We start from the raw sequence: 13,399 nt of genomic DNA, 5'->3' as shown, positions 1-13,399 counted from the left end.
GGGGGGGGTGGGGGTGAGGTGTCTGAGTGGGAGGTCCCTTCTCTTTAGTTTTAGTGACTTGCCTTCCCCTGAATTCCTTTTCCTTATTGCTGCCCTGGGGTGAAGGTGAGGGTAGGGGTGGGGGAGCGGCAGGGGCTGCGAGGGGGTGGCACGGCGAGGGGAGAGGTTCTGGCTCCGGGCACGGGCTGCCGAGGAGCCCAAACGCACAACTTTGTTTCCTCCAGCGCGTGGCTCGTGCGTCCTAGCCTTTATCTTGGCAGAAGGGAGAGGGCGGGAGAGCGAGACCCCCTTTCTTAGGGTTTATGGCGTGAGTTGCAGCGAGATTTATGTCTGTTCCTGTTTAACTGCCTGGATCGCTCCCTTTGATGTGCACAGGTCCTTCCTCCCCATGGGAGCTCCCGGTTAAACCTACCCCAGCCTTCCTGGCCGAGGCTGGGTCCTCAGGACTCCCAGCCCTCCTGCTTTCAGGAGTGATGTAAAGTGAGTTTTGCTCTGGGGGAGGGTTATGGCAAAGTCTTTTGAGAAGGGCCCAGGGCTTTGTTTTTTTTCTCTTTCTTTTTTTTTTTTTACTAGCCTGTGTAAACACGGTGTCTGTTCAGCTAGTCCCGTCCTGAGTCTGTGGGCTGGCATAGACCCCTCTTGGAAAGGCAAGTCATGGATGTCTGTTGTAGCGCTAATCCCAAAAGCATTTTGGGGCTAGGAGCGAGCCGAAACCCATGGTCTCCATTCTTCTCCCCGAACCGCCACTGCCGCCTGGGCGAAGCCGCTCTGCAGCCCACCGTGTGGCCCACGAGGGCAGGGAGGGACGGGCAGGGCAGGGGCGGACGGGCGCTGCAGGAGAACAGAAGGGCCTCGTGGCGCATGGGGACCGGCCAGCCATTGAAATTCCCGGCTGCATCTGCTCCGCTTGCCCCGCCGGCACAGCGGAGAGAATGGGGGCAGTTTTGCTAGGACCCTTCCTTTGTTAGGAACTTTGATCCTCTCCCCCCTTCCTTTTTCTTTTTTTTATTTAGCACGGTTTTCAGCTGGGTCAGATGTTTTGGGGTGTTTTGCCTGGTGAGAGGTTGGTCTTGTGGTACCGCATGGAGCCTCCGTATGCCTGTGAGCCTGAAAGGCTCTGCTGTGAGTCATGGGTTAAATGACACAAACTCATCTGAATCTTAATATAGGGTTTTATGAAACTTTGCAGGAAAAGGCCCGGTGTCCTGAAAGGACAGCCTTCTCTAAAGGCTAGGTGTCTCCTGGCAAGCAGCACTTGATAGACACTGTCTGCCCAACTTGTTGCTTCATTGTTTTCTGATTCTTCCTACCCTAACGAGGGCTGTTGGCCCGATTCTCCGGGGAGACCTTGTGCTTTTCAGACTCCTCTTTGTTTGTAAGCTTGATAGCAGCAGCCTACGGGGTTATTTATGAAAACGCTTGATAGGAGAATTGGCTTTGTGGTCTCAAGGTAAAAGATTTGCGTGACTTTGTAAAGCTGCAGCTGACCGCTGCCTTGAGCTGCTGCTTTATGAGCTCTGGGAAGAGCGGGCTTGGCAGTGCTGGGTCGCCCTGTTGTTTCTTTGTTGCCGTTACTGAGTTTTTGCTGGGTTTGTCTTTTGTGGCGGAGGGAGCGATCTGCGGCTCTCAGGCAGCGCAGACCAACAGAGCGAAGGCAGCTGTGGAGGTGCGATGAATGAACAAACCCAGCCCGGAGGTCTCGCGGGTCCTTACCTGCCCTCCCCCTGCTTTGGGGCACTGATACCAGCCAGGTTAACTCAGGAGTTACGTGACCTGAGCTATTAAATGGTGCCGTAGGTGCCTTGAAGAGTGTTACTGAGGAGCCCGGCCAGCCCACTGGTACACCTGCGACATCAGTGGAATTCCTCGTCCCCAAAGCCTTGTGGGGTGAAGTGGAAATGGTTTCTGCTCAGGTGACTTCCACTCACCGCAGCCTGATCTCAGGGTTTTGGTTTTTTGGATACAATCTGAGCAGTTCTGAATGCTCTTACTCTTAGCGGGTTTCTATCTAGGTTTGTAAAAAAGAACCATTACGTCAGTGGGTGACACTGAAACGCAGCTCCTCCAGGGGTATTTGTTTTAACACCAGAAATGAGGGAACAAGGTACCGGTGCTTTTGCTTTAATTAGAAAGACTCCAGCCACCGAAGAGCAGTCCAGTGCGAGTAACTTGAGTCCGGCACTGAACTTGCTCCCCTCCGCGTGTTCCCAGGGCTGCCCCTGCAGTCGGTCGCCCTGGCCTCCCTCTACCTGCAACAATAGCTGGTTGTGCAGAAGAATTTGTGAAATGACTGCCTGCTCCCTCCAGCCAGGAGGACACGTTATCTCTGCCCAGTTGATCACACTCAGGGTAATGAGAAAATGAGGCTGAGCTTAGCATTGCTGAGTATGAAAGCATCTTCTTGGCAGGAGCTGAATGACACTGGCTGAGAAGTAAAAGACAGTAGATTATTGTTTTTGCTTATTATCTGCCATCAACCTCCTGGTCTCCTGCCGTCCCCTGTCCTCAGAATTCGCTGTGGGTGTCTGCACTAGCCAGGAAGCTGTGGTGGGGGTGTGTGTGTGTGTGTGTGTGTGTGTGCGCACAAGGAGGGGAGGGATGGTTCAGATGCCCCAGGGAGGCACCGGAGGGTATGCTAATCTGCTGGCGCTTGGAGCTTGGGGAGGGAGGTTTATTTTTGAGTTTATTTGTGCTCTTCACTTTTGCCTCTGTTTACTTGCGTGCTGAGTTTATTTATGTTGTAGGCTGTGAGTCAGGATGGAGGTGGGGAAGGCAGGGAAAGAAGCTGGTGGAAGGGCGCAGGGAGGCCAAGCTCCGGGGCTGTGTGACAAGTGAAAGGATGCGGGATGGGAGGGTGGCCAGGCTGGGAAGCTGAACAAAGCAGCGAGAGGAGCTGGAGAAACACAGCTTCCTTTTGGGCTGTTTGAGCTGCCGGGCTGATGGGACAACGCTCGAGGCTGCCCTCCCAGCTGCAGCCTGTCCAAGTGCGGGGATGAGCCAGACCTGCCTTTACCACAGGTCTTTGTAAGCTGATTTGTAGGTCTGGATCATCCCCGATGTGATGTAACTTTACAGGAGTTGCTGTAAAAATAGGCTATAAAGAGAGAGATGGTGGCTGAGGAGAGAAGGCTTCGTGGGTGTTTGGCTTGCAGCTGCATTAGTGTTGTCCTGGCTTTTGTGGTAGTGTGAGGCCAATGCAGGCACACGCTCATCCGTGCTGAGCCCAGCAGAACGTGCGGCACCTGGATGGCGGCACGGGGACCGGCAGCTCCGGCCGGCAGCAGGTTTATAGAGAAGCTGAACAGGCACAATGGAGGGCTCAGCCTGCGGAGGGGAGGCATCGCGTCATTGTGTGCAGCGCAGCCTGGGGAGAGGGGCAGCACGCTTGCCCTGCAGCCACAGCCTCTGCAGCCTGTGGGGCTTTGGACTCCTCGGTTTAATTTGTGCCGTCCTGTGTGCTCTTTTATTTCTTTACCCTGTGTTTTGTGGGATGAAGTGTTTGGCTTTTTGTGCGCTGCCTCTTTTCTGCCCTGTTACTACCCGGGTGAGCTCTGTATTTGTAGGTAGAGTGGAAGGGGAGAGGAAAAAGGCAAAAGAAAGCACTTTTAATATGAGGCCGGTGATGCAGGGCACCCAGGGGCAGGCTGAGTGGGAGGGTGCAGCCCAGCCTGTTAATCCCAGCATGTGATGGGTTCTCGGGTGCGTCTGGCCAGCGCTCAGCTGGAGCCGGACCACTGCATGCTGGGACTTGTAGTCTCCCTGGATTACACCTTACTGAGAGGGAAAGATGTCTGCAGTCAGCTTCATTTTATGCACCTCAGGTAGATTCTTTGGGTTTTTAGCAAGGTGCCACGTGGGCAGAGACAGCTGTGCGCATGGAGGAAACCCTGCGTCTGTAAATAGGCAGCAAAAGCGTGTTCATCTCTTCTTCCCCACATCTCTTTCAGATTGACCCGAAGGTAGCGTTCCCCCGCCGAGCACAGCCCAAGGTAAGCACTGCGGGGAGCCCTTGCCACCCCAAAGGGCGAAATTCGTGGCGGTGAATCTTGTCCCTCCGTGCAATGTTGCCAGTGCATACAACGGAGTCGCTCCCTGGGGTTTGCTCAGGACTCACCTGGAGCAGGAGCTGCTGTGCTGCACCGCGGTGCGTTCCTGTCGGGCTTGCAGTGCAGCGCTGGGGGTTTGCGTGGCGCTGGAGGAACCAGAAGGTCCCTCGGTTGTACTTTAGGATGCGCTGGTTAGAGCTGGTGAAATAAATGCTGCCCAGGGTGAACTTAGTCCATCCGAGGTTACAGCCAGTGTCTGGAAGTTTCAGGCCTTAGGAGATGCAGAACAGCTCCATGCTGCAACGTGATACACGTGGAAAGAGGGTCGTGTGTATGCACAGGTGTGTGTACGAATAGGTGTAGGAATGGCAGGGAGGGGGAGAAGGATTTCATTTTGTGAAATGCCCTTGTGTGCTTCAGCACTGGAAAAGGCAGGTGTTGGACCTTATCTACGAGAGGCTTTGGCATCGAAATGCGCAGTTGCAGGAACTTTTTCCAGGCGTGCAGCTAGAAACTTTTAACTGAGGAACCAGCAGCAGGCTGGAGACTGTCTTTAGACTTTGGGGTCACCCTTTAACTTTGCTCTTGGATGGGAGTTTTAAAGTTTAGAGTCTCTATTCCAAGTACTGTCGCAGGAGAAAGAGCTGGGGAGAAGCAGTGTCAAGAAGCAGAGAGGGAAGAGGGGACTGGTGCCAGGAGGGAAGTAAGGGGGATCAGGCACTGAGAACAATTGGTGAGCAGGTATCCCAAGTAACTGGAGCCAGGAAGCACATGGTAGGAATTGGGTTAATTCCATTAAGCAGTTTGGTGACAGAAGGTGCTTTAGTGTTAGAACGGGCTGCTCTCCAAGCCAGGGAATTGCTGCGGATTAGCCCTATGCTCCTTGGGGTAATTAGGACCATGTGTTCCTCTGAGAGCAGGGGTGTAGCCAAGCAGCTAAGGGGAGGATGCAGCTGGAGAGCCGGTTCAAAGGATGTCGGTGTGCCTCAGCCTGGCAGCAATGGCCCCTCTCAGGGTAGTTAGTTTTCTTCCTTGTTCCAGCTGCACGAGTGACAAGTGGCAGAGGGATCCTCTCTTTGCCGTCTTGCGAAGGCAAAAGAGATTTAACTGGGAGTTGACTGGGGTCCTTTTAAGTGACTGGGGAATGGGTGCGAAATGAGGCTTATTCCATGCAAGACCAGATGCTTTGCAATTTGCGAACTAGGAGGGTGAAGCCTGGCGAGCCTACCTGCGCTGGCAGGCCTCCTGCCTGTCTTTCCGTTCTGGGAAGCAGAGCAGTCATCTCTGGGGAAGCCTGGAGGAGGCTGGCTGTGCAAAGTGGTATGGCTGCGAGAGGAGCTGGAGGGCTGGGGAAGGGACAGTCCTGCCCCACGCTTTCGGGGTGGTGTGAAGGTTGCCGAGGGAAAGGCAGCAGGTTAGCAAGGGGAGAGGCTGGTAATGTGCTGTCCGAGGAGGAGGTGGTGGTTGGGTGCTGGCAAGCATGATGGGGTGGCGCAAGGGCGAGAGCATGAACTGGGGTCCGGCGTGGGACGGATCTGCCAGCTGTGTTGGGCCAGAGGGCTTCGAGGAGGTGGAAGCTCGGCTGCAGCAATGGGGCAGGCGCTTCCCAGCAGCAGAGGGGAGTTAGTGGCCTTTTGAGTCTTGTTCTCTGCTCGCTCTGGGTTTATTCGGTGAATTCCTGTCCTTCCCTTTTCCAGATGGTGACCCGAACGAAGAAGATATTTGTGGGTGGTCTGTCTGTGAACACTACTGTGGAGGATGTGAAACAATATTTCGAGCAGTTTGGTAAGGTAAGTCTCTTGAGTGGTGTTGGATCAAAGCTGTTGCTTCTGGGGCAAAAAGGAGTTTTCTGAACTTCTGTGGAGGCGGGATTAGGAGCTTGCGAGTCTTCTGCGTGGGGTTAAGTAGATTCAAGGTCAGTTACAGATGCTGGCTGGCTGTAATGTCTTTGTAGGGGCTACAGCCAGTGACTCCTGCCCTGTAACGATCTGAAACAAAGAGTTTGTGTTTGTTCCTGGAGTCAGTAGGAGCTGGGCTAGGGGAAATGGTTTTCCAGTTTTTCCCTATCCAGAGGCCTCCTGTGGCCCGCAGATTTGCAGTTTGTTCTACCACCGGAGGAAGTTTTGTAGACACTCCTAACAGAGTGGCTGCAGCATCAAACCTGTGATTTTGGCCTGGTTCTAACTCAAAGCCTTGTAATTGATATTTTGGTAATCCTTTATTAAAAATAAGCCTTTTGGTCCTGAAACTTCTCCTGCTGAGTCTTGGGCAAGTGGTGATGTTATTTTTGGATGTTTGAAGAAAATCTGGCACTACGGCTGTCCCTTGTGTTGGTCTGGCTCTTCTGTGCCAGCTGGTGGCTCAGGGAAGGGTGGATGGAAGTCACTTGTGCCGTGGTCCGTGACAGCCAGGTGTGCAGATTGTGAGTCGGGACCTAATTGGAGGATAGAAGGGGACTCGGTCTTGGCCTTTCAGCTGCGTCAGGAGGTTGTGAGCATCCGCAGGAGCAATCTCAGGAGTATTAGACTGAAGGATCTCAAGATTTTTAATGGGATTTGGAACTGATGGGGATCATCGTACCCAAACGCTGAATGTGGTCACCTCTGGGGCAGGGCACTGTGACTGTTGCACTGTTGTTTGGTGGTGTTCATGGGCTTGCTGTTTGAGGCAGGAAGTGTTGGATTCTGTAGCTGTAGGGACCTTCCTGCCTGGCTAGCGGGGCAGAACACAGTTTGCTGCGTGGTAATCTGGCCACGATGTTGCTGATAGGATTGTGGATGTGGAGGAAAGTACCACGGGAACTGTAGAGTGTGAGGGATGAAGGCTTTGGTATTAATTTCCTTCTGAAAGGTCCTGCAAAGGGGTAATGTTATGTTAAGGCACATCAATTGGTGAAAGGAAGGGGAGTTTTGTAACCAGTTTTGTGATATTGTTGGAACTTTTGGGCAGAGTTTGGAACAAGTGTTTGCTCAGTACCTTTGTTCAGCTTCTGAAGTCAAATCTGAATGTCCTGGGATGCTATCATGACTGCAAAGTGGGACTCCTTTATATTTCTATTCAATCCTAAGAGAACGTGGCAATAGCAAAAGTGGTCAGATATCTCCATGTTTGCTAGTCATTAGCTCTGTGTGGTTTTATTTTCTATTAGAAATAAGCAAACTCTGTTGTGTTTTCAAGAGTTTTTACATGGTGTCACTGAAGGTGTCACCAGTAAAGGTGGTGTTGTCCGTGTGTCTGTGTGGTCTGAAGGTTGTTAGTTTGACTGGCATGTGCTTCTGCGCTGCTGATGGATGCGTCTGATAGGAAAACAAAATGTCTTGGGTGTAATCCCCTTTTCACCTTAACTGTACCTCTGTTAATTTGAAGCAGAAGCATGTCATGTAGCACTCTTGTTTACAAGCAGTTATGGTTGCTCTAGTTTGAGAAGAACTTTCCAGTTCTTTTGGGGCGTTACGCTGTTGTGTTCCTCTTGTTTAATGGTCATGTGCTGAAAGGGGTCCTGACGTCAGGCGACTGGCAAGAACTGGTTGTGTCAGATTGTTTTCCTGGGACTGGGCAGAAGGGAGAGTTCTGCATAGCTCAGTGCGATTCATTTCCAGAGAACCAGCATCCTGGACAACATCCGGTGCTCAAAATCTGCATGAGGCCGATGCAGCTGGCCTCTTGGCTCTGGAGTTTCTGTGGGGAGAGGTCAGGGCTGGTCAGATTGACTCTCCATTTTTGGGGCAGTTTTCTGACTCACCTGGCCATTTCAGCTGAGGAGAGACTCCTCAAAGCTCTTGTATAATGCATCTCTCCTGGCCTGTAACCATCTTCCAGGCTAAGCCTCAAATAATTCACCAAAGGCCAGGAGAACTGTTTCCTGAGAAATTCTCTCCAGTTGGTATCTCTGTGTGGCTGACAGACAGGATCAGTGGGAAAGCGTGTTTCAGAGGAGAGCCTCGTGGCCATCAGCTCTGGGGTTCTGCGCTCTGAATGCACTGCTCTGTGGTTTCCAGGGCTAAGAAAAGCCCATTGCCTTCAATTTCAGATGTGACTCATGGAGAACATGATTTTGATACACAGGCTCTTTTGGTGTTTGCTTATGATACTCTGGGGCCTCCTAGCTTTCAGAGGTCTCCTAGGATCCCTTCTTTAGAGGTACTCGGCATCTCACTCTGTGGTCTTCATTTCCTCGATTTGTGGCACCTTTAAGTGAGAGGTGGTAAAGCTTGTCGTGTTATCCTCATCTTGGAAAGCCTGTCTGAGAAAATATTTTCTAAGTCATTTGGGCCAATTGGATTGGGACTGTCTGAGAAGGAAATGTTAAGGATGCCTTTTTGAAGCATTTCTTTGGAGGACTCACTCTCTGAGGAAATGGCTTTGTCTATGTTACCTCTTCTTCCAAGGAGCCCCACAGTTTTCTAGGATCTGGCAGGAGAAAAATTGTTCCTCTTTCCTCCTGCCTGTCCAGGGAGGTATGGGAACACTTAGGATCTAGAGAGGAGAGAGCGGGGAGCATGCAGTCATCCTGTCCTGGTTCCTCAAGATCAAGGTACCAGGTTCCTGGGGGTGATTTTTAGTCAATCTTTGAGAAGCCAGTAGCAAGCTCCGTTTGTATCTCACCTTCAGGGAGAGATCATCCTCTGCTTCTAAGGACAAGGGAGTACAGACTGCTGAATGGGTTTTGCGTGAAGGTTATCTTCTAGGTAACCCTCAGGCCGCAAGCCTAAGCATGTGTTAGATTTGGCACCACTTAAAGCCTTTAAATTAGGGTAGATGTATTTTGAAAAATACGTTTTAGTCCAGACAGAGAGCATGCACATGCTGTAGGAATTACGAGAGGAAGTGCTATGGCCTGCAGTACGGACGAGGTCAAATTAGATTATCATAATGTTCTCTCTGGCCCAAATCAGTGACCTGCAGTTCACAAGTCTACCAAGGTAGTTAGCGTTGGTGCATCTTGGGTCAGAAGCAACATACCTCGTGTGTCCATCAGTAGGAAAAAAATGGAAGTTTGCTTGGGCTGGAGATGAAATGGTTCCCCATTTCATAAAATAAAATTCCCAAGTCTGATTTTTCCATTTTTGCATTTCCGCTTACTCCTATTTTTGTTTTGTTGTCTTTCCTTGCTGCATCCAAAACCTTCTCTCAGCTTTGTAAAATGGAAGTGGCAGAAGAAAAATGAAAATGTGTGAGGAGGAAATCCATGAGTATTACTTAGGGATAAAGGAAGAAAGGGAGAGGCTGGCACCCCAGTTCTTCATATCAAAATACTTGGTTTTAACAGGCACAAAAGGTGAAGCTTCAAAGAGGATCCCAAATACAGTGTGAGTTTCTCTGCTTCAAAGAAGGATCACTTTATTTTTTTTCTCTTCCAAAACTGTGAATGAAAAATATGGGCTGCTGTTTTCCTGAAGAAAACACAAAGGTGGTTGTTTTTTTTGTTTTGTTTTGTTTTTTTAGTACAGTGAGAGAGACTGAGAAGTGCACTCAAGCTGGCTATGGTTTGTCAGGTGCAGCTGCTAGGGCTTTGAACATAGTGGGATCTCTAGGAAACAGTTCTGGCTCCAAAACTCAAGTCTCTTTGAGATTCAAGCTAAGGCCACGGACATGCTTTCTAAAGGAGATTATTTTTTCAACTGTAGGACCGAAGTCCTGGAAAGAATTGCATTCACAGTGTGTGTAGCCAAGTGTCTTGGCTTAAGTTGGATGGTGTTGGAGATCCTTAGACTGCACAAGGAAGTATTTCAACAGCCTCTCTAGATTCAGGCTACCACCCTCACTGAAACCTGAAAGAGAGAGAGGTGGAAGGTATCTTGCACCTACCACCTCAGGCATAGCTAGTCCTCCGTCTAGTTCAACATGTATGAGGATGCCTCAGAGGAGCTTGTATCCCAGCTTCCTCCTTTTCTACTTCAACCTGTGGGAACATGTTGTTCTGTGTTTTTTTTGGGGGGGAAAAGGGATTGTCCATCAGAGTAATTTCTTTGGACTGTTGGGTCTCTGGTCTTGTAAGCAAGGTCACTTGTTTCAAATCATAACTGAAAAAACTCAGATCATCTTTCTTTTTCAAGGGTTGGTCTGATGAGGTTTTGTGGTAGACAAAGTCAAATAACTTGCAAGGTAGGAGGCTCAGAACAAATAAGGTCTTTTTGTCATGGAGCTTATCTAAGCTGTGAAATCTTTGCCCCAGGACGTTGCTAAAATCTGCATAGGCTCCAAAATGATTGGACAAATGCATGGAAGGTCTTCTAAATATACAGACACGCCTTTGAGTTCAGGAAATCCCCAAATCACAAATGGCTTGGAAGATGATGGAGTGTTCTGGGGTCTATCGTAATATCCTTGCCTTGTCTTTACATTCTTCCAAAGGTGTCTGTTGTTGGTTGGTATCTTGGGGGGGGTGTTGGGCAAGGTGGACCTCTGCTCAAACTTGGTGCAGCCAGTCTTTTGTCATTAGGAGAGAAGTTGATCCTTTCAGAAACTAGAAATGCAGAGGTGCTGGAAGAAATGGGGGCCTGGACCCAATTCACGTGTTTGAACTCATGGTTTTCTTTTGTGCTTTTGCATTTCATGAAGCAGAAATGCAAGAAATATATTCACAATGACGTCTTTGCATGACTCACTAATCAGTTGTGGCTCCAAGGGTGCTTGAAAAGTGCTTAAAAACAGTCTGCATCTCTCCCTGGGCCTGCAGGTGATCTGCATATGTGGATGAGTCGGTCATGAAAGCTCAGCCTCTGTGAGGCAGATCATGCCCAGAGAGAGATCTGCCCTCTAAAAATATCCTGGAAGCAAACAAGAAAAAAGATCTGCTGAGGTCTGAGGACAATTCTGACCTTTGGGCTGCCATCTAATACTCAAGTCCAAATTCTGGACCGTTTGCCTGAGACAGCTTCTGACATCTCGCTCAGGCAATGACTCTAGTACTGTCCCGACCAAGAGAAAACCCCCGTATCTGAGGTGCTGGATTTGATGAGGGTTTGCATGTCTGTCACAAATGCATATTCATGTACACCTGCCAGAAAAATGGTGTGGTTGACTTGGGTATATGAAATGAGTTTTCCCTGCTGACTAATTGGAGAACCTTTAGATACTGATGGGGAATTTCTTTAAAGGAAGACTTGTTCCTGTGCTTACAGTGGGCATGATTTCCCTCACTTTGGATCTGGAGAATGTTAATTAATTAATCCTTAATCTGCTGCTCTCTGGAAATTTCAGGGATCAAAGCTGCTTGTCAACCTGCTGTGGATTTCCAAACTGGATTTTGGATTTTCTTCCACAGATCAGAGGGCAATTTATGCAAATTCTCACGCGTAACATGGTTGCAATGAACAGATGGGGAGGGGAGGAGAAGGGGAATCTGATCACCTCTCTTGTGGCAGTAGGCAGTTTGGCTTGTGGTAACAATGCCTCTGGAACAAAGGGTTCTCTGTGCTCCGCATCTGGTAGGCAAATAGCCAAAAATGCTGTAGCAGTAATGGTCATTCAGGTCTTCAGTGGTTCATTTGATATTTGCCAGGTGCCCGAGGTGCAGTGCAAGAGCAGGCAGGAACACCTGGACAGGCTGTCCCGCTCACCTGTGGCACGGAACGGGCTCTGTCCCTCGGCCAACTCTCATTCCCAGAGTTTTGAGAACGGTTCTGCAGAGTGGGGTAAGAAGGGTCCTCCCGGCGCCGTGCGGGTGCAGCATGCCTGCTCCCTGGAGCTGGGCTCTGGGTCGGTGCGTCCTCCTCCCCAGAATTGGCCTGTCCTGTTTGAGCAGCTGGGAGAACCTCGCAGGGTTGCTAATGCCCTCTCTTGACAGGATGGCTGAGTGGTTTCTAGACTGTTTGGTTTATATTTCCCACCTTGAAGATGTCTCGGCAGTTGTTATTATTCTGCCTGATTTTTCTACAAATACGTTGCCATGGTTCCTTCTAGGACCAGCCAGCCATCTTTAGTTGCTGTTCAGGTGGAAGATGCCCGTCTCTGCAAAGCCTTTGCTTGAATATTTACAACTTTCTTCAAGATCTGCCCATGTGGAAGTGCAGCCAACATTTCTCATCAAACTTGTGTTGGAAATTTTTTTTTTTTTTTTTTTAAATCTTCATGAGGCTGCCATTGACTTCCTCTTTTGCAGACACCTATGACTGTCCCAGGAAGACTGAAAGATGTTAGAGTGGGACTAAGCCATTGAAAAAAAAAATCAGCCCTTTTGGCCAAGGCCAGGTGGATTGTACTGCATTCTGTTTTGGTATGAAATGCCTCATATCTGTGCACCTGAATACTTTGGCTAGGCTGAGGGCTGCTTTGGTGGAGTCTCTCTCTGAAACCTGTGACTGTCACTTTTCCTTCCTGTCACCACCACACCACTCTCGTCAAAACCAGGTGCTGGTTTGAGAAGGGCCTGTCTCCTCCTCTCGGGAAGGTGCTGCTTGCTGCCCTTCTGCAGGAGGTCTCAGCAGTGGCAAATCCATGGAGGATTAGAAGAGCTTCCTCCTCAGGGACAAACCTTTTTTCACTTTCTGAATGCGTTACCTCCACTGAGCCCAAAGCCTTTATCCTTCTTCCACTCCCATTTGGTTTTCCAAAGCTAGAGAGAGCTGCTGGAGAGAGAATTGAGAGGAGGTCATGTTAGCTTGGATTTAAGGCTCAGGGGTGTCGTACCTACTCCCAAACTGCCAAGTACCTGCCAAAGACATAGTCTCCTGTGGTAGGGTGCCTTGGGAAGGATACACCTAGAGAGCAAGAGTCACTGCTCTTGGGACTCCCTCTTTTTGCCTTGACGTTTTTGACCCTTGTGGCTAAACATGGCGAAAGACATTCCTCAAAATTAACAAACCTTGAACTTCTAACCTCAAATGTTGGATAACTGCAGCCTGGACCAGCAAGTTAAAAAGTTCCCTGGGAGAGAGCCTTGACCACTAAGCTAAACAGTTTTCTAGTAAAGTGATCTGCTTCTTTGACTATGTTTAAAGAATTGAAACAAATATTTATTTAAGGGGGGGGAGACTGGGGAGAAACACAATTCACCCAGCCAAAAAGCCTTTGTTAAAGTACGGTTATGATCATAGATTATTTCCACACCCTATTAAAAATGAACTTGGGGCGTTTCTGAAACTCCCAAGTGCTATTTTCCACGCGCTCTTCCTACATCCAGTTCTCGGGCAGTTGACCCGTTTTTGTCTCTGCCAACCAGTGGGCATTGCCTGGAGATGGCACCTCCGTTCCTGCCCCTCTGGAGACCCCAAATCTCCCTTTCCACCCCCCCATCCTTTGCATCACCACACGCCTGGCTCCTTGTCCCCTCAGTCCCTCACAACCCGCCTCAGCCCAGACCTGCTGCCCTCACCCTCGGGGGGGGGGGGGGGGAGGACAAAGGGGGGGGC

General features: G+C 49.9%; 1 protein-coding gene across 2 annotated transcripts in view; it reads left to right on the top strand.

Moving 5' to 3' along the window:
- MSI1 (musashi RNA-binding protein 1) overlaps window positions 1-13,399 on the top strand; it is a 29,248-nt gene that overhangs the window by 1,101 nt on the left and 14,748 nt on the right. For both annotated transcript variants that reach the window (XM_010574597.1, XM_010574588.1), the window contains exons 3-4: window positions 3,948-3,989; window positions 5,744-5,836. In XM_010574597.1, coding sequence (XP_010572899.1) covers window positions 3,948-3,989; window positions 5,744-5,836 — 135 coding nt within the window. The remainder of the gene's footprint in view (window positions 1-3,947; window positions 3,990-5,743; window positions 5,837-13,399) is intronic.

Source organism: Haliaeetus leucocephalus, unplaced genomic scaffold (assembly GCF_000737465.1).
Source record: "Haliaeetus leucocephalus isolate CR32 unplaced genomic scaffold, Haliaeetus_leucocephalus-4.0 Scaffold13, whole genome shotgun sequence".
Lineage (NCBI taxonomy): Eukaryota > Metazoa > Chordata > Aves > Accipitriformes > Accipitridae > Haliaeetus > Haliaeetus leucocephalus.
This window is presented reverse-complemented; position numbering and strand designations above follow the sequence as displayed.